The 20,000-nt window shown below is 40.6% G+C and overlaps 2 protein-coding genes and 1 long non-coding RNA gene across 3 annotated transcripts in view; 1 reads left to right on the forward strand and 2 right to left on the reverse strand.

Moving 5' to 3' along the window:
• LOC137978930 (uncharacterized) overlaps positions 1-694 on the reverse strand; it is a 2,169-nt gene extending 1,475 nt beyond the window's left edge. Inside the window, exon 1 of the long non-coding RNA XR_011118239.1 lies at positions 1-694. This exon is cut by the window's left edge and continues 47 nt beyond it. This is a non-coding gene — a long non-coding RNA (uncharacterized lncRNA).
• Positions 695-10,774: 10,080 nt separating this feature from the next.
• The window catches only part of LOC137971004 (uncharacterized), a 17,940-nt gene continuing 8,714 nt past the window's right edge, over positions 10,775-20,000 (reverse strand). The window contains exons 2-3 of the mRNA XM_068817699.1: positions 11,014-13,827; positions 10,775-10,866 (exon numbers count right to left, since the gene is read on the reverse strand). Of these exons, the coding sequence (XP_068673800.1) occupies positions 10,775-10,866; positions 11,014-13,798 (2,877 nt within the window). The 5' untranslated portion in view covers positions 13,799-13,827. The remainder of the gene's footprint in view (positions 10,867-11,013; positions 13,828-20,000) is intronic.
• LOC137978935 (uncharacterized) overlaps positions 19,838-20,000 on the forward strand; it is a 2,067-nt gene continuing 1,904 nt past the window's right edge. Inside the window, exon 1 of the mRNA XM_068826057.1 lies at positions 19,838-20,000. This exon is cut by the window's right edge and continues 237 nt beyond it. The gene's annotated coding sequence lies outside the window, so the exon portion shown is untranslated.

Consider the following 20,000-nt stretch of genomic DNA (forward strand, 5'->3'; position numbering starts at 1 on the left):
GGTTGCCAGAGGTTGATTTGACTTAAGGTATTGTTTGCCCTATAGTAGTAATTGCTGTCAAAATAAAAGTCCCTTTTAGGACTTCCTTTAGCAACAGGTCAATATTTACCTGTCAATCATTGACTGTGGTTTAATGATAACGTTAAAACGTCCCGTTGAATGATTATTGTCAATTTTTAGTTTTTATCAATTTGATCGAACTGATTTATCAAACCACACCTGCCTATTTTGATTAGTAATGGTTATATGACTGAGTGGGGTACAATTCAGAGAGTATTCAAAATAGGCCGAGCGCGAAGTGCGAGGCCTATTTGAAATTTCGAGCACGATTACTCCCTTAATAGTACGATACGAAGTCCTATTACCAATTAATCGTAACTATCTCAAAACATAGTGCAGGAGGGATTAAAATGAGTTCACTTTTCTCGACCTCACTCTGCTCAGTCCGCTCGGTCTAGATGACGCATTTTTAATCCGTCCTATGTATTACGGTGGCCGAAAGTGGCCATTAGAAGTGAGAACTCAAATTCAAAAATCGATTTCCAAAAGTAACAATTGCCAAAGTGAAAACTTTAAAGTGCCCATAACCCCAAAATAAATTTTTCGCTAAAATGAATCTTTGCACCTGTTCGAAACGCATCGCGGCTATTTTTTCCCTTTTCTAACAAATCCTGCCATTTTAGAGGCTTCCAAAGTTGCAAAAATCCAAGCATCTTTTGTTCACGACCGAGTTAGAAGGGGAGTGGGTCTATTCCTGTTTTTACGTCATAAACTAATTTACATTGCATTAACTCTTTGTAAAAACGCATGCAAAGTAGATTGTGACGTAAAAACAGGAATAGACCGACTCCCCTTCTGACTCGGTCGTGAACAAAAGATGCTTGGATTTTCGCAACTTTCGAAGCCTATAAAATGGCAGGATTTGTTAGAAAAAGGAAAAAATGGCCGCCATGCGTCTCGAACAAGTGCAAAGATTCATTTTAGCGAAAAAGATATTTTGGGGTTATGGGCACTTTAAATTCAAACTCACTAAGCGAAAAAGCCATTTCCATAATTGGTAATTCAAAAGCCATAACTGACATTCGACAACTGCGAGTTCGCAGTTGCGAAAACGCAGTTCTCAATTCTCAGTTTCCACTTTGACCACCCCCCTCCCCCCTCCCCCCTCCCCTAACTTTTTGCTAATATATTATTATTATTATTATTATTATTTTAATTATTATTATTTTTTTTAACGAAACTAGTGAGCAAGCACACAGCAACTCATCTTGTTAACTTTGTTTATTATCCGACCAAGATACACAACGCTTTGCTACAAATGTTAAGTGATTTGAGTGCGGAAATAGCGACAGCGAACTACTAACGGATCCATTTTGAATGAAAAACATATCAAGCCGTGAGTGGGAATCGAACCCGAGTCCCCTGGAGCATGCTCCAGTTTTCTGAAAAATGTGGAAAGGCGATTAAAGAGCCTGAAGGACTATAGGGTCCGGGCTAAAGTTCAAAAACAGATGATTAAAGCTGAGGGAGCCGTAGTTGTGGGTCTTTGGTATGCCATATATGCAGGGACGACAGTTTTCTGAAATTTTTTAAACAAATTTTCAGGTAATGTTACTGGTAAAACGTAAATTGTAACAGCAGTTATGTCGAGTATCTCATTTCATGTAAACGTTGCGGTAAACAATATGTAGGGTCAACAACAACCAAATTTAGGCTTAGGTTGAATAACCACAAGATTATGACGAGAGGGCACTCGTGCCTTGCAGCGTAAGACAGAGACGTAGGTGACTTAATCTACAGGCATTTCTTCTCACAGGGACATTGCGGGCTGGATGATATGACTATTCAGTTGATAGACAAACTGACTAATGATAGTGATCTTTTGGGAAAGGAAGACCTGTGGACTTATAGACTTCAAACCTTATCCATATTATTAACGGTATCATTAACAATTTTCTCAATGACAATGAATTCAAAGTCAGACATGTGGTGTTCCATTTTTCATTTTCTCTATTTATTCATCTGAGTCCAAACGTCTTGTATCCTGAGTTGGATCCTCCTCACAAGCGACATCATCGTTACTTACTCAATTTTCATCATTCCACTTCTATGTGTAAGTTGCAAAAGTATCTCCCGTAAGTTCGGTTTTGTGTTCTAACGCTGTTTGAAATCTGTATCGAAAAGCGCCGGAGATCGTCCGGAGCGTTCTTAAATTTAAAGTGCAAATAAAGTCCTCACGAATTTTGTTCTTTTTGTAGCTTTTGAAGCGCTGGTAAAAACCTTCTTGGCAATTTTCTTATCACATTTTGAACGATTTTCCCTGAAAGAAGAATACCTGGGTTGCTCTATTGGGCCATGCCTTTGACGTTGACCGAATGAACTGTAGGTCTAGTCAGTGTAGCCGTCGATAAAGAAGTGCTCCGTAAAACCACGATACTCGGCAACGTGCAACTGATTTATCCTTTCCTACAGCACAACTTTGGGTCACAATGTCCTTCGATGAGTTGAGCCTTCCGTAAAAATTAGGACTTGAAAATGTATTGTTTCAACTGAAAAAAATTACCGTAAGTCTAAAACAACCAAAAAAAAAAAAACCCCGAGGTAAATTGACTTCTGAACACCGAGGTTCGACCTTGCTCGTGATCATCCCAAGTCGTACGGAAGAGTAAACTAATAGCATGCAAGAGAACACCTGACTCCTGATCATTTGTTTTGCGTAAACTAATGCGGTAGCATTAACAATCATTACATGACGAGTCGCGGAAGCTTAATGATTTTTGACCCATTCATACGCATCGCTGATTTGTCAATAGTAAACAACCTTGGACACATAAACACGAAATGATCATCCGATAGATTTGAACTTAAGGACGGTGCCTACTAATTCAAAGGTATTTTTGCTCGTTTTACGGAATATGCGGGAAAAGCAGATCTTAACAAGTGTAATTAAAATCCAAAAAGTTAATTGGGGGCAACCACGAATTTTTCGAAGATAATTAATCAACAACATTTGTAAAAAGCTTGAAAATACAAAGCAACGTATGGCGTTCTTTTCCAAATTGAAGCTTAACTATCTCTATTTTTCTCTCTGGATACCAAGAGCACTTGCTAAGTTCTGCTTGCTCCGCATAGATTTGATCCGCGCAAAAATATTCCTGAATTAACAAGCACCGCCGATAGGAAATCCGAGTATCTCGAGATGTGCAGAAGGTATGCGCGATAACAGTAGTAGGAATCTTCCTTAAAGGAATGAAAGCTCTCTCTGCCTTCCCTATGGAAGTGACGTCATCAGAGACACCAAATCCTAGCGCTCAGCCCGATATCTTGAGTGGTGTTGACTAAGTGGAAACATTGAACCTGGCCTGTTTCAGGCTTTCAGGTTGTGGGGACCAGCGAAAATTGTTGCGAGAATGAAATACGTTGGAAGCGAGCGGGGAGATTGGGGAGAGGGAACCTCAAATCCTCCTCGTTTTTCCCGCTGAACACCTTTAACAGGTTACAAGTATTTTCTAGGCGAAAAATGTAAGGTCGGGAAAAAAAATTGTGAGCGTTCTTAAGGTATGTCTCAACAAAATAATAAATGCCGTAAACTCTCACAGAGCAAATGGACCTTACGTTTTATTTATGATGCTGACCGAAATTCCCACCTGAATGAGTTGCCTTTTATAGGTATCATAACTGTGCAGCAGTGCACCGAGGACTGTATATTAATGGGGCTACAAATCCCGAAGGGTCTTGCAATAACAATACCAGTCTACAGCATCCACATGGACCCCAAAATCTGGCCCAACCCTGACAAGTTTGATCCAGAGAGCTTTACTTCTGAGGCTAGGCAGTCACATGACCCGTATGCCTACATGTCATTCGGAGACGGTCCCCGTGATTGCATCGGAATGAGATTTGCACAGTTGGAAATGAAGCTATTATTGACTCGCATATTAAAGAAATACAGTCTCCAGGTTGCGGATGATACCAAGATTCCACCCGAGATAAGAAGCCGTTGTTTTGGTAGCAAAAGAAATTACTCTGAAAATTACCAAGAGGGAGTAATATTACTTTTTAGTATCTCCCAACTTGTGGGCTAAAACAAATCGTGCATTTTAATTGGCTACAATACAAGAGGACTATTAGTAATAGTCCTCCAGTAGCGAAAGGCGTGACGCTTTCTTTCGTTTTATTCCGAAATCAATATTTCTTCAACTTGCATTTGCTAACTTTATTATTGCATTTTCTGTCCGACCAGTTGGGTGATACTAAAACAATTAGACCCTTCTCCCTCAAGGGCCACGGGTCAATAGGTCATCGAGCTTTGCCTCAGTTGCGGAACTCAAGCGCGCGGGGCGCGCCAGCGGAGCACTTTGTGTAAAATTTTTTGGGAAATCTATCGATGCGAGAAATTTTGGCCATGACGTTAGCATCCGTCCGTCCGCCCGCACAGACTGTCGGGGTGGAGGTGGGTAGGCAAGACAGCGTCTGGGGACGGGGTTGTTTGGGCCATTTTTCCTTGGCGGGAATCGAGTAGCGGCATTGCATTAGGCAACCCGCGTTTTTTCATGCGGGAAACCATGTTATGGTAAAATCAAAGCCAGTTTTGCTAAACGATTTTTGTGTTGGTTTTAATGGTTTAAAATTAACTTGAGAAAAACGGAAGACGATAGCTATCATGCGAACAGGTAACAGCATAATAAATGCAACAGGCAGAAGACAGGGTTTATATGAAGAACGAAGGGAAAGAGAGCTGCAGAGAGCAAGAATAAACAGGCAAAGAGCTGGCGAAGACAATCGCCAAAGGAAGCGAGTCAGGGATAGAGTTGTAGTGAAGAACTTCGCGAAGCGGAGCGGGAAAGACACAGACATAGGGGGCAAAATTGTAGCGAAGAACGTCGCCAAGCAGAACGAGAGAGGGCTTGAATAAACAGGCAAAGGCAAAGTCAAAGAGAAATTCAAAAGCGGAGGTAACAGCAGCAAAACAACAACTTAACAGAGCTCTCAAGTCTTGAAGTTTCCATAGAGTGAGATCCTTGCTGGAGATTGCGCCAAAGGCTTAAGTGCTCTATGTTTCTTAACGGACGTAAAGATAGCAGAGTAACAATAACTCTCAAAAAAGAAACGATCGTTTTCAATTTACAAAACATGTTTCGACATACTCATGTCATCTTCAGTTGCAAATGAGCTTTTCAACGGTTGTACATTTGAATTTATGTTGCAAAATTACATGTCAGAACTTGCGTACAATTTAAATATGAAGTGTGAAATGCGCAGAAAACAAAAATAGCGCACATAGCAATAAAATAAAAGACAAAAGAACAACGTAATTAAAAAGAAAGAGACAAATCTAAATGCCTCAACTGCTGATTAAGGATGGGATTTTCCCACTTAATGTGCAATGCCTCTTTGATCTTAATTTGGAATTTTGAGGCGGCAGAATCTAAGATCGTGAAACATTCTGTGTTACAAGAGTCATGACAGTCCCTAGATGACTGCAGGTGTCTGTAAACATGCGAAGACTTGTCCGACAAGAGATGCTCACGAGCACGCGTACGTAGGTGGCGAGTGGTCTCGTGTGCTGGCTGTAATGCCAGCTACATTGGCGAGACCAATTGGCAATGACCAAGAGGTAAAACGCAATTTAATAAGAGACAGTTTTGGTTTACGTGATTAAGGGTGCGTTTTTTTGGGAAAATCCCAAAACGGATTTGTGATCTCGCTTCTATGGATTCTTCAGCGTCAAAAGAAACGCAAAATCCGAAAAACGATTATTTTCCATGACAACGCAACGCAAATAAGCAAACCCAGCGGTTACGTGCAATTTAAAAAACAAAACAAAAAAAATTAGCAGTTATTAACTGGTTTGTTTTGGAGAAAATCTTCAATAAAAAAGAGAAAAAGAAAATGACAACAAAGTAACATGCGTTTTATGGTACAAATCCATTACAGAGGGTATTTTTGCAGTTAACTCCTTTTATTTTAGCTATAGAACGGGAGAAACAATATTATTGCTGACAAGAAACTTTTAGAATACATTCTGGTGTGAAATGTGCAGGAAACCTAACTATTTTCGACCTATTCGTGTCTTCGATCGGGCGGTAAAAATGAGAAAAACATTTGGGCTAAACTGTCATGTAGCTGTTGTGTATCATCTTTGCATGGAAAATACTTCCTTCCAATCCTTTCCCAAAAAAACGCTGAAGTGGTGAATCTCAAAAATCCAGATTTAGATTTGATCCGAAGTATCCTCCTCGAGTGTGGATACTTTGGATTCATGATCTGTTTTTGGATTTCTCCCAAAAAAAAAAAAAAAAAAATCAGTTTTTGGATTCAAGAATCCGTTTTCGGATTTTCGCACCTTAAGTTACCCGAAGTATGGTTTTTATTTTTGTGGCTCGATACGTTCTTTGAGAGTATAAATAACCCGGAAGCTCCCCTTTTAGGCTTGGCTAAATCTCAGTATATTATCTTTCCGTTGCTCTCATTGAGTAACTATTTAGTTAACATTGACAACGAGGGTGACTTCGACAATGACTGTTGGTAAATCGTTTTCGTACTTGAATTCAAGTTCAGCGATAGTCATATAAGCTGAACTTCGAACTCCAGTTTGCCGAAAACAATATTATACACATTTGGCCCGTCTCGGGAAAAATCTTGGCATTAAGCTGCTCTTGCGGCTTTACTGACAGCAAGAAAATCTGATCATACTCTTGCAGAATCAATCTCAAAAGAAGCTACTCAAAGCAAACATTAATTAAACACCTTTGACAAATTTGCTTCATGCATGTCGACTTTCGATGAAAACTCGTCGCAACAACATTTAGTGGAATCCGAGAAACCGCGTTGAGCACACGTGACTGTACAGAACTTATGCGCAGTGTGGACAATCATTGTCGAACGTCATACTCGTTTTTAACGCTGCCATCCTTTGATGTCTTGAATTCCAAGCGCTTTGGTCATAACCTATAATCTGTTGGATAGATAGATGATACATAGATAGATAGATAAAGAAACAGATATTTCTTTGACTGAATACTTGGAGCATAAGCTAAATTTGTTTACATTTATGCTTATATAAAAAGGAAAAGTTTCCAAAAGTTAAAAGTTGTATAGTGATAATTAGAATTAAAAAAAATATCACTTGCTACAAACATGGCTTAAAATCCTTACAGAGGGGTTTTTCCACAAAGGGTTTACAAAGTTCCTTGAGTTCCTCGGTGAATACTTGCTAGCATTTCCAACTGGAAGCAGTTTGTGAAGGCTGTGTCTAGTAGCAGCGTCATGAAAGAGTTTGGCCGCAATTGCCTCTCTTCTTTCAAAAAGCGTTGTGATTGCTAAGGAGGTAAAGCCTCGCCTTTATTGTATAAAAACAAATAGATTCCATTGTGACGAGGGTTTCTTCAGCAAAAGAATTAAGAAGACGTCAAAATGTGCCTGCAGGCTTTAAATTTGTACGTATCACATTTTGACGTCGTTCGGCTTTGATCCGTTCGGGAGTATGCGCAAAACGACGACGACTTTTCCAGGAACGTCATTTCAAAATAGAAATTCACATCGTTTGATTTACTTAGAAATTATTCCAAATCGTTCAGTATGGATGTGGCAGCTATCCAAAAATTAACCTAGTACGCAGGGTTTTGAACTTCTCAATCAGAGAGAAAATGGGCGATCGATCGTTATGCGCTCACTTTCTGATTTGGTCACGTCGTGTCGTGGTTTTGAAGTGGACGGCAAAGATATGTACCAAAATGCAGGCTACACTCGTAAAGCGTTATCCTCCCTTGGAGATCCACGGGAAAACAGTGGGGGCAAACGTCTAAACGGCACTGGAAAAAGGCAGCAAAAGCAAAATGGCGCTGGGTGTCCTAGAGTATTAGGGCACTTACTTTAATTTATTCAGCCTGTTTAGTTGTTTTTCGGGTCACTTTCGACTTCGGTCAGCCTCTTGTCTTGTCTTGCGGGGCTCTCATTCATTTCGACGTCGTCATTGCGTATGCTCCGTCACAATTTTGTACCCACTGCGACAAAATATAATCAAGTGATTTATCAAATGCAGTTAAAATACTACCCAGGCACGTGAGATGTAGTAAGACCTAGAGTGTACAGTGCTATATTTGGAGTTTACTGTGCAATCATGATTGGTATATGGTTCAAAGGAGATGGTGAATTTTAAGCCCTGTAAATGGATGTAGTTCCGTATTAGTGCCAGCAATATGTAATATTAGTATAATTATATTGGTGATTGTTGAAAATTCTCTGCGCTGATTGGTTGCACTTTAAGTGATTATTACGCGATGATCACCTAAGCGGTTTTCTTCTGCAAAATGGCCACAAGTGACGTTTTCGAGGCCGTAGCCGTCGTGGTTTCTTAAACTCCCTGCTATCGATACACGGAGACTGGTTTGTGAACTGACCCCCGGTTCCAGCTCCTTTGCACAATATTTTACCTGTTTCCCCCAGCATATTGTGACCCACTGGACAATTTTCACACCAAATGTCTTAGATTCTCTAAATAAGATTGCAGTGTTGTTTTGAATCCTCTTTTGAATCCTTAGAGCAGGCGTAGCTCTGAGCACTGACAGAGGAAGGGGGGGGGGGGGGGTGGGAGGGAGGGGTAGAGGGTGCACCGTCGGCTTTCTTAGATTCCAGTTTCGTAACTGAAGGACTTGAACTACCGACGTTAAATAAAGTGACTTTACCTTCACCTCTGCCTGACTACCAGGTAAAGCGCCTACGCCTCCAATATGCTTGTTCTTCTTTTGTATTGGGTAATGATTTCGTTGTATGAACGAGGTCTTACTGCTAATTTCATATTTCTGCGGAATTCATCTTCAAGCGCCGACGGCCAAACTGCGTTGTTGCTTCCATCAATCAAAATTCCGACGCCAACCACAGATGACGAAATCAATTGATACGTGATATAACCCTCCAATCAGCTTCTTTCTTTCTCACGGTACATTCGTACAGTCGAACTCGACGTCGATGGAAAGCGATGGAATCTGTACGAATCTTTTTACTCAAGAATTTCTAAAAAGGTATTATAATGGTGTTCGAACTGTGAACTAAACAAAAACTCTAATTTACTTTCCGGAGGAGGAGTCGATCTTCCCGGTAATGTTCGGAAATTTGATTGATGGAAGCCAAAACGCAGTTTGGCGCTTGGCGCTAGATAATCTCGTACCCAGATCTTCCGTGTACGAGAATAGGCGCTTGAAGGTAAGATTCCTCAGAATTATGAAAATTGCAGTAAGTCTAAGATGGCTACCCACTCATGATAAACGAGAGTTTAATTTTTCCGTTGCATTTCTTTAGGACGGAAAAGTTATAAAAAGTATTAGTAGAATTCAGGTCTTCTTACTAGAGCCGCCTATTCTTTTAGTCAGCTCTAAGAAAACTTATCAATGGTAGTGACCAATAGAAACAAACGGCGTTGAATCATAAATTCAACTTAAAAATTACAATATGATAATCATTATGCAATTATCCTTTTGATGGCTTTCAGAATGTGTAACGATAGAACTGTTACAGCTGTAATGTTTCACTGCTACAACAAAATACGGCATGCAACCTCATCAATTAAACAGTCATTTTCTCATTCCTTCACTATAAAAGACATTACAAATCCACCTTTTTGTGGAGTTCATAGCAGATCTTTAGGAAGACAGCAACAAAGACTAAAAAATCACGTTTAAATGATATGCTTCTGCAAACCCCAATACAGTTACTGTCGCTCCAATTAGTATTGATTCTGTTTCTAATTAAAAAGTGACCATCTTGTAATTTGGAGCGTATTTATTACTCTATGAAATATCACGCTTTCATTTCATTTGCCATACAATTTTTCGTCCATGCAATCTGTCCAGAATTTTCAATCGCTCGATTAAGTTTTCTTAATTTAAGTACCCTTTATTATCAAACTAACGATCGAATTGCATATGTCACTTAGTTCGAATGAAAAAAAAAATTCATTATGTACAGCCGTCCCTCCTCCAGCTCTCTATATAGCTAGTAATTTAGGATTAACTGCCTTTGTGATGTACTACACATTTTCCTTGCGAATAGGCATGGTTTGGTCCTAGGAATTTGCAATTTCTAAGTATTATCAATTCCTTGACGCAAATAAGAGAAGCCTTACAAAAGGTGCAACTTTAGATAGTTCACCAGGAGACACGGCGCCGCTCAGAAAGAGGGTGAAGACGAAATCAAAATACTCTTTTTCTTATTAAAATACAATAAAAAACGATCTCTCGCTACAAATTTTGAAAAGGAATATAAGCTTTCGGCTTTCGATCTACAGCTTTCCACGGATAAAACATTGAATGTAAATTAGTAAAATATATACAGAAAAGGCGAGATAAAAGTAACACAAAGAACAGAGTAAAAGTATGAAAAAAGGTGGCTAAAGAATGCTATACTGATTAGGAATCGGCTTAGAGTTATTGTCAGCATGCTTGGTAGCAGAGGTGTGCAAGCCCTCTAGAGTTTTTCTAATACGAAAAGAGCCTTTGTCGATAACTCGAGAATGATTAAAATCAATGCGATGACCGAAAGACCACGCATGTTTCGCAATGTTTGACCCATTAGCACATGTTTTTACACTCCTAACGTGTTCTTTCTTGCGGGTTTCAAAGCAACGGCAAGTTTCACCTATATAACACCAATCACAATCGACACAGGGTATTTTATAAACCACACTGGGTCTCATCCTGGCTGCGCTTCCATTCTTAATCGTACACTTTTTCATGTCTTAGGTCACCTTGGTTGTAGCGTACAGTATTACATCCAGTCATAAAACATTGCAACAATGCTGAGAACCAAACTTTTCTTCACGAATAGCAAGAGCACGCTCATGATACTCTCTTGCTTGTTCCAGGTCACCTTGGGCACGAAGTACACAACCCAAATTGTTAAAAGTTGTTGCGACATCGATATGCTGAGAACCAAGCTTTTCTTCGGTAATAGCAAGAGCACGCTCATAATAATCTTTTGCTTGTTCCAGGTCACCTTGATCAGAAAGTACATTACCCAAATTGTTTACAGTTGTTGCGACAGCGATATGCCAAGAACCAAGCTTTTCTTCGGTAATAGCAAGAGCACGCTCATGATACTCTCTTGCTTGTTCCAGGTCACCTTGGGCACGAAGTACACAACCCAAATTGTTAAAAGTGGTTGCAACATCGATATGCTGAGAACCAAGCTTTTCTTCGGTAATAGCAAGGGCACGCTCATGATACTCTCTTGCTTGTTCCAGGTCGCCTTGGGCACAAAGTACATTACCCAAATTGTTAAAAGTTGTTGCGACATCGATATGCAGAGAACCAAACTTTTCTTCGTGAATAGCAAGAGCACGTTCATGATAATCTTTTGCTCTTTCCAGGTCACCTTGATCCATAAGTACACAACCCAAATTGCTAAAAATGTTTGCGACATCGATATGCTGAGAACCAAGCTTTTCTTCGGTAATAGCAAGAGCACGCTCATAATAATCTTTTGCTTGTTCCAGGTCACGTTGGGCACAAAGTACATTACCCAAATTGTTAAAAGTTGTTGCGACATCGATATGCTGAGAACCAAGCTTTTCTTCGCGAATAGCAAGAGCACGCTCACAATAAACTTTTTCTTCAGAAACGTCACCCTGTTTTCTTAGTACAGCACCCAAATAGTCAAAACATGTTGCGACATCGACACATTGAGAACCAGGCTGGTCATTGGCTTTTTCGACCTCTCCTTCAAAAACATCGTTATGGTTACTCAAATTAAGTGCCTGAATGCCAAATGTTTTGGCTGTACTATAATCACAATGAAAAAGACAGATATTTCCCAATGTGATAAAATAATGTGGATAATATTTCACACTTAAATTATTACTTTTCCCAAGCTTAGATATGTCTCCTGCATCCATAGAATTTACAATTTCCGTCATTAGGCATCTTAAATGCGGTATTAAGTGCAAGCTTTTAGTGACGGAATCTAAACTAAGGAGGCTTTTATCAACTGCAAATTGGTAAAAAGACGTAATAGCCCCATCAAGAACTTTAAAGTTCTCAGTTTCCAAATATTCCTCAGCAATTTTTCTTTGGATAACATCTCTCACAATCCGATGAACACGAACGAAGGCGTCACTGCCGTCTTCTTCAAGTAAAAACAGTGAGCTTTTTCGAATCCTCAAACCAACAATATCTGCATCATTAGGTTCGTCTGCTGCGCTACTATCGTTTTTGTTCTGGAAATTCAGAACGTAGTTGATCAAAAGTTCCAGGTTTAATGGTTGCTGAGCGCAGAGAGAAATGAAATGGAATGCGTGATTTAAAACCTTATCAGATGACATCACACGGTCAACGGCCAATGAAATCGCGGCGGTCATGGAGTTTGGATAGCTTGGATTTGATTTGGCAAGGAAGGCCTCAGTGTTAGCGCGCTGACCTTTGGAAAGCTTCTGTATATAATCTTTCCAGCCAAAGTTAGAGGATGATTTGGTTTCTCGTACTTGTTGGACAAACGTGGCGGCGCTTGCTAAGGCAAGGGGTTGATAATCTAATGCCTGGACAACTTCGTTTGCGGTGTCATCGTTATCGATGCCAGAGATGGAGGTTAATAAAGAAATCGCGTCATATAACCTCATGCCCTTGCTCACAGATATGTGATGAATGAAAGACGTTTCTGAAGGTATAGCAGCGGTGTCTTGGGATGTTATTAACACTTGACCGTTACGCCATTTCGTACTTCCCCTTTCTGGCAAATGACAACTTATTTCATGTAAACTCACGACGTTGTCTACTATCAACAGCCAGGAAGAGTAAAGCTCCACTTTGGTACTAACTAAGGACTTTATGTTTGTGATCTTCTCCTTTGTTTCCATATCTTTATTTTTAAGATTCTGCAACATTGCATCTTCCGGACATTTAAGATTTCGAGCAAAAGAAACATAAGACTCGAAGACTGAATCGAGGTTTTGCGCATTTAGATTCATTACAAAAGCCTTCACACTTGCGACCTTTGTTTCTTCCTCAAACCATTTCTCCGCAACCAGAGCGCTCAACTGAGATTTGCCGCTTCCCGAGTTTCCTGAGATGTACAGGTAACTCAAATGGTTTTCGTTGGCTTCCTTTAGTCGCTTTACCTCTTGAGCTATTTCTTCCACCTCACAATCTCGTCCAGCAATTTCGTGCGATGGCTTGGGAGGGATAACGCAAAATGGAAGAGCCTCATTCTGCAACTGCTCTTGAAGGACTTTTCGATTCTGTTCTGTTTCTTTTAGTTCGTCTTCCAGATCTTTAACTTGTTGGAGTACTTTGGTCAACTCGTTTGTTGGAAAACTCGTTTGGTTTCTAATGTCCTTAATTTTCACATCGGACAGGCCAAGTGCCAGAAATGCCGCCGAGACTTTTCCTATGGCATTTTGGAACTCTAGCTTTGTGAGCTGGCCCTGTGGCAAATGAGCAAAGTCTTGATTACGAAAAATTCTTAGAGCATCCACGTTTGATTCAATCGTGGCGTTTAGAGTGCTCCCGATACAATCGGAGTAAAGGATAGCGTAAAAGAGCATAGTGCAGTCCCATTCTGCTCTGTTTCCAATAACTATGGTTGCTAAAAGCTTTGCATTTCTTGCTTGGGTTCGTGGCAACTCCTGGTTTTTGAAGTTCAGTCCATTCTGGGGGTTGTCTTTCCATTCTCCCAGTGTCGTCTTGTAGCGATTGTCCCACTGTTGTTTAAAGATTGTCCGAAGACCCTCAGGTATTACGTTTGTGGTGATGAAGCAGATCCTGAAGTAATTCAGTTGTTCCTCGGTGTATTCCAGACCAGTCGCCATGATCAGCGCTGCTCAGCTTTCAATCAGTCCTTGTTGGAAACAATTTTCAAAGTTAATGTGCTGTAAGAGCTCGCTTTAATATATTTAAAACAATTGTTTCCTGGCTAATAGTATGAGGTATAAAAACTAAAAGAACATGAAAGGTTAACTTCACAGATCTCTTTTCAAAGAGAGAGGGAGTTGAAGTAATCTCTTATATTCTTAATATGACAAGTAACACTGATGAGATTATAATCACAAACATTCGGCATTTTGCCTCGTCTTTAAAAGAAAGACTGTTTTGAGCTCTTTTAAATGGCCTGTAATTATAAACTAGTTTACCTAAATAGTGTGGGAGCCACGGTGGCCTCATGGTTAGTGCGCTCGACTCCGGATCGAGTGGTCCGGGTTCGGGGCCTGGCCGGGGACATTGTGTTGTGTTCTTGGGCAAGACACTTTACTCTCACGGTGCCTCTAAGGATTAGGGTTAGAGTTATAAATGATTTATAAACCCAGGTTTATAAATGGGTACCGGCGTAATGCTGGGGGTAACCCTGCGATGGACTAGCATCCCATCCAGGGGGGAGTATAAATACTCCTAGTCGCTTCATGCTACGGAAACCAGAGATAAGCGCCGGCCTGATGGGCCTTCCTAGACTCGTAACTGAGACTTTACCTTTACCTTTAACTAAATAGTAGAAATGATGCCGAGGGGAAGGGAGATGTTGAAGTATGGTTACGGTAATTTAACTACGGTTCGTGCGTAGCAGGGACATTACAAAACGAGAAACTACTTCTTGAGATGGTTTTAATAAGCGCCGAGTCATGAGTCCTTCAGTAGACTCTGAATCATAAGTAAGGACGATCGATCTGTTTGATTTAAAAGGGTAAGCTGTGATCAAAACACCTACGCATTCTGTCTGAGGATACGATACAACGTAACTAGCCCCCCTGAGAGGGGATGAGGAGATGTCTGTTGACAAGATTAAGGTTGATCAAGCCGAGGTAACTCCCATCTCTTCAGTGCGCAACTTGGGCGCTTGGTTTGATTCTCATCTGGACATGTCCACTCATGAAACTAAGGTTTGTAGTAATGCTTGTTATTGCCTGTACAATATCCGGCATATTAGAAAGTACTTGAACTGCTGATGTTTGTACCGGAGGAAGAAATCCAATAAGTAAATTAGGTATGAGGGAATCAATGGAAGGCGACTTTTTTCAAGAAGGGGGGGGGGGGGGGCGGTAGCCTTAATATTATCGTTGTGTGAGGGGGGCCGAAATTAGTTTTTCCTTAATGAATGAGAGGGGGGCAAAACTCAGTTTTGAGGCATATTGCACCCATTTCCCAGCCCCCACTCTCCAGAAAATTATTGCACAGTCCCTAAATAATTCGTGGAAGAATTTGTATCCCCTTGTAAGCGTGGGTTTTATCGGGAGATTTCCCTTTGCGAACTTTTCTACAAATGATTGATTTCATGTTGGAACTTTCACTAAATTTTTGTGCCAAAATTCCTGAGCTGAAGCCACTGTTCTCAATGGAAAATAGTCTTGAAGGCTCTTTCGCGCGCTAACAATTTGAACACATCAAGCCTCACTTTGGTGATTTTTGTTGGCGTTTACAAAAGAAAATGGATGAATCGTGATAACGGCGAATAGTCTGGCTCGGTTAAAATTTCGGTAAAAACGCATCCTTATGTTGGCCAATACTAGTCTAAAAAAGTTTGTCCATAGTGGGAAAAAAGCGGCAAAAGGTCTACATTAATAGAGAAAATTAACGAAACTCTTTTCAAGGAGGTCCTGTTCGTAATAGGATAATTATTATTGGCAACCGCAGTTTCCCGGCAATCATTTCTCCGAAGGCGTGTCCATCATATAAAATATAATTAACATACCATGATTGTTTGAGGTCCAATGATGGTGATTTACCTTACGACACATTCTCTGACCTCTTTTTTCTCTTAAGAGCAGTTTTAAGAGCCCCTCGTCACACTTTCTGCTATGTTGCGTATCATAATCTCTTGGTTACGTATTTAACCCACATTTCTACTTCCCAAGTAGTGTCAAGTTCGCCCTTTGCCCAGGAAGTCTATGTCATTACAAGAAAGCCCTTGGTTTTTCTCCCATTTAGAGCATTTTCCACCGAGACAAGTGGTGTCCGTCTAGCCACACCATCCAAAAACCTCACGGGTTAAAATTATGTTCGAAAGCATTGAGCTCATTTTTGTGTTTTCAGATGCAGACTTCCTGGGACCGAGGAACCATTGTCTTGCGCATTACTTAAAGGAGAACGGAAGGCGAGAAAACAATTTTTAAAAAGTCGTTCTTACGAAAGCACATGATACGTTGTAATCAAATCGCTATGTTTTAGGATGTGGACTTACCATTTAACCTCATTTTAACAGCAAAAAGCTCCGTACCAAAACAATTTGAACGTCCACCATTTTGGAAGCGATGTTGAAGGCTTGAGCGCATAGGGTGACGTCACTGCGCACATAGTACAACAGCTCCAAAATGGTCGAATGTGCCGTAGCTGGCTGTTCAAATAGAACGGTCAGAGATTCCAAAAAGGGGTAAGTTTTCATCCACTGCCCTTAAAAAGAAACCGCTTCTTAAGGAGTGGCTAGTGGGTATTAAAGAGCAAATTTGCCCAAACTTAGCCAGTGCCACATTTGTTCGGAGCACTTTGGGATGGAGTACTTCAAAAGTTGCTGTAACCTCAATCTATTGCCTGGCAGAAAACGTAAACGCGACTTAAAGGAAGACGCTGTCCCGACAATATTTCCTCATCAGCAAAAAAAAAGCAGAAGACTTGCACGTGAACGTCGGATAAATAAAGTTCCTCACGAAGAGCTAATAGCGCTATCAAAAATTAAACGGTGGTCGCTTATATACAGTCATCACTAGATCATTTAGCGCTATTTTGTCTGAGATTTTTTCTGCTATATGCGACATGCTTGTATCAAAATTAAAAAGACCTGAAAAATAATAAAAATAAACACTTTCTTATCGTTTACTCTAAAAAGGGAGACTGTGTCTCACATTTAGGATGAGGCCGTTTGCAATTCACCTGAGTCCTGAGTTAGCTGCTGGTGTTGATGTCGCAACCTCTGTATCTCAAGACACGCAAAGTTCACACGCTACATGAAGAGCATCAAAGAGAAAAAGATCTATTGCTTTCTCAGCGATTAAATCTTATGTTGGGGGATTAACCGAGCTCAATGAAACGTTCGAAATAAATCTCGGCTGGCAAATTATTTATTCGGTTTTTTGGCCAAGGGCAATTCTCCATGCTCTTCGCTGTACTTTCTCTATCATTGTATGGCACACCACGATGTATTTCCTCTACGGCGCTCATCTTGACTCTAGTGAACATCGTCTTCCTCTGACTCCGAACTGTGTCGCATAGGTTCAAAAGAATAAGGCTCGATCTCAGCCATAATCGAAGCTAAATTCAGTTTCAACCTGACACAAGATTCTGTACAAATTTTGTTGACATGAAAAAAATGCTTGTGCGCAGTGACGTCACAACATGGCTGCGGGCATTCCTATTATGGAAGTAACCGAAAGAAGAGATGTCCGAAATGGCGGACGTTCAATTTGGAAAAAAATGACCAAAATTCACTTTTTTTTGTTTTTTACTACAAATCTAAGCTATTTCAGTAGTTTTAAGTTCCCATATAAAATGCAACTCCTAGCCTTCCGTTCTCCTTTAAAAAACTGTGATGGTAAACAAAAGACAATCAATATGAATAATTTTCTTTGTCTGCAATTAATTAAATGGTTTGAAAGATCATTTAGAATCGATAAGTAAGACACATAGAATAATGTTTTGCCAGAGACTCGCGGACGAAAAACCTTGTAATTGGAAAACTATTTTTAGAAATAACTCATTAACGTAAGTAAGTAAGCAAAAAAAAAGTGAAAAAACGCTTTACAACTGTTTACATGATTGCCGTGTGGGAATCCGATATGTCAGATACTTGCTTGATTGTGAGTTTGAACTGCCCAATAGAGTCGGCATTTCTTAAGTATTGGGGCAAATTGTTCCACAAACAGGCCCCGCTATAACAGAAACTTCGTTTCAAATAATTAGTATTTGGTTTGGGTAGAGTAAGTTTACCTTCTAAGTTTCTCAAGTTATATTCAGCATCTCGTTGACTGAAAAGGCGTTGAAGGTATTCCGGGGCAAGATCGTGAATTGTTTTATACATAATTATTCTGTTTTTTACGTCGAAGAGACAGCTTCTCCCACTTAAGAGTCTCGAGAAGGAGGTTGGAGCTCGTTTTTCAAAGGGTAATTTAGTAATTACCCTAGCTGCGCGATTTTGTAATTTTTGCAGCTTATCACTTGACTGGCCACGTAAGCAGTCCCAGACAGGACTGCAAAAGCGTTATAAATTTGAAGCGCAGTATTAGCTGAGATAAAGTGCCGTATTCGTTTTAAGGCTCCTATAGCTGAGGAAGCTTTCCTGCATATTTCGTCTACATGATTTGACCAAGAAAGCCGATCATGGTAATACCGAGGGATTTAGTGCGATCTACTCTCTTGATTATTTCGTCATCAATTCGTATGTCAACCTCGTCACATTGAGTGTTTAATCTCTGCCTAGATCCAATTATCATTAACTCGGTCTTAGCCACATTTAAACTCAACCTGTTGGTTACTGAGTTCAGGAGTTAATGCTAGTTTAAGCTCTGTTAAAGTTTTTGCAGTTAGGGTTACATCAAGAGAAAATGAGGGGACAGAGAGGGAGGTTCCCGGTCGAGTCCTTGGGATATGTCATGTCCACGAAAGTTATTTTTAGACGAGCGGAAGTCTTCCGAGACGTCCGCATGCAGGCCAACCTCGGTCCGATGTTTGAAAGAAAATAAATATTCATCAGCCTTCCACGTGCGCCGTCATTTTCTCTTTTCACTAAGAACCTGAGAGCGAGGCAAGACTGCATGCGTACGTATCGGAAGACAGAGTTCCGCTAGAACAAAGACTTCCGCTCGTCTAAAAATAACTTTCGTGGACATAACATATCCCGGCCAACGCCCTGAGCCTCCCTCTCTGTCCCCTCATTTTCTCTTGGTTATATTGGTATCGTCAGCGAACATTCTCGGGGAAGCCTCCCGGAGGCAGTTAGGAAGATCGTTAATATACATTAAAATAGCAAGGGACCTAATATACTGCCTTGCGGAACCCCACAAGTAATAGTGCGAGGAGTTGACCGTCTTTCATTAACATTACATTTTTGGGTCCGATTGCTTAGGTACGATTGAAACGAAGTGGTAGTTTCCGGCCCCAAAGTATAACATCTTGCGTAAAGTGATTTCATGGTCGATAGTATCGAATGCCTTTTTAAAGTCAATGAAAACGACGCCATTCAGGAAGCCATTGTCGATGTTAACAGACCAGCTATTTGTCGCCTCAAGCAAAGCTGTAAGGGTACTGTGTAAGGAATGGAACCCTGACTGGCAACTTGACAGCAGTTTATTATCATTTAGGTAATGGTAAAGTTGGGCATAGACAAGTTTTTCAAGCACTTTTGAGACTACTGGGGCGATAGTTATTTATGTCTGATTTTGAGCCTTTTTTAAAGATCGGTGTCACCCTAGCCAATTTCCATTCAGTTGCATAGATTCCCGTGAGGATTGATTTTTAGCGGAGCTCCGCGCGCGCCGAAGGCGCACGCGCGCGGAGCACCATAGTTAAGAAAATATGGTAACCCATCGATGTGAGAAAATTTGGTTTCATAACCATGACGTCATGAACGTCCGTGCGTACGTACGTCCGTCCGTCCCTTCATGTATGCCAATGTGACCAGTACATGTAACCATATCACGGGCTCAAGTTTAGAGCTCATCCAGGGCCCAGTTGTTCAAAAGACAGGTTAAACTAACCTCTGGTTAGGCCTAACCGGAGGTTAAATTTCCTAACCGTGAGTTTGTTAACTCGCTGTTAAAATTGCGTTGTTCGAAGCGCGGTTAGAAGACAGGTTAGCTAACCTCGGGTTAAGCGCTTTTAACCCGCGGTTAGCATCCCATAATAAACTATTCGTACAATGTTGCCATGGTGAGCAAGTGCGAGCTTTGCAAAATGGCTTCCTCAGCTATCTCACGCAAAGTTCGAAAACAACATTTTAGCGCTTCAGAAATTGCCGTTTTGACGGAAAGAATTGAAGAAAACCTTTCGCTGATACAAAGCAAGTTTACCAACAGCGTCACCAATCAGAAAAAA

This window comes from Montipora foliosa, chromosome 1 (genome assembly GCF_036669935.1).
Source record: "Montipora foliosa isolate CH-2021 chromosome 1, ASM3666993v2, whole genome shotgun sequence".
In the NCBI taxonomy this organism is placed as follows: domain Eukaryota; kingdom Metazoa; phylum Cnidaria; class Anthozoa; order Scleractinia; family Acroporidae; genus Montipora; species Montipora foliosa.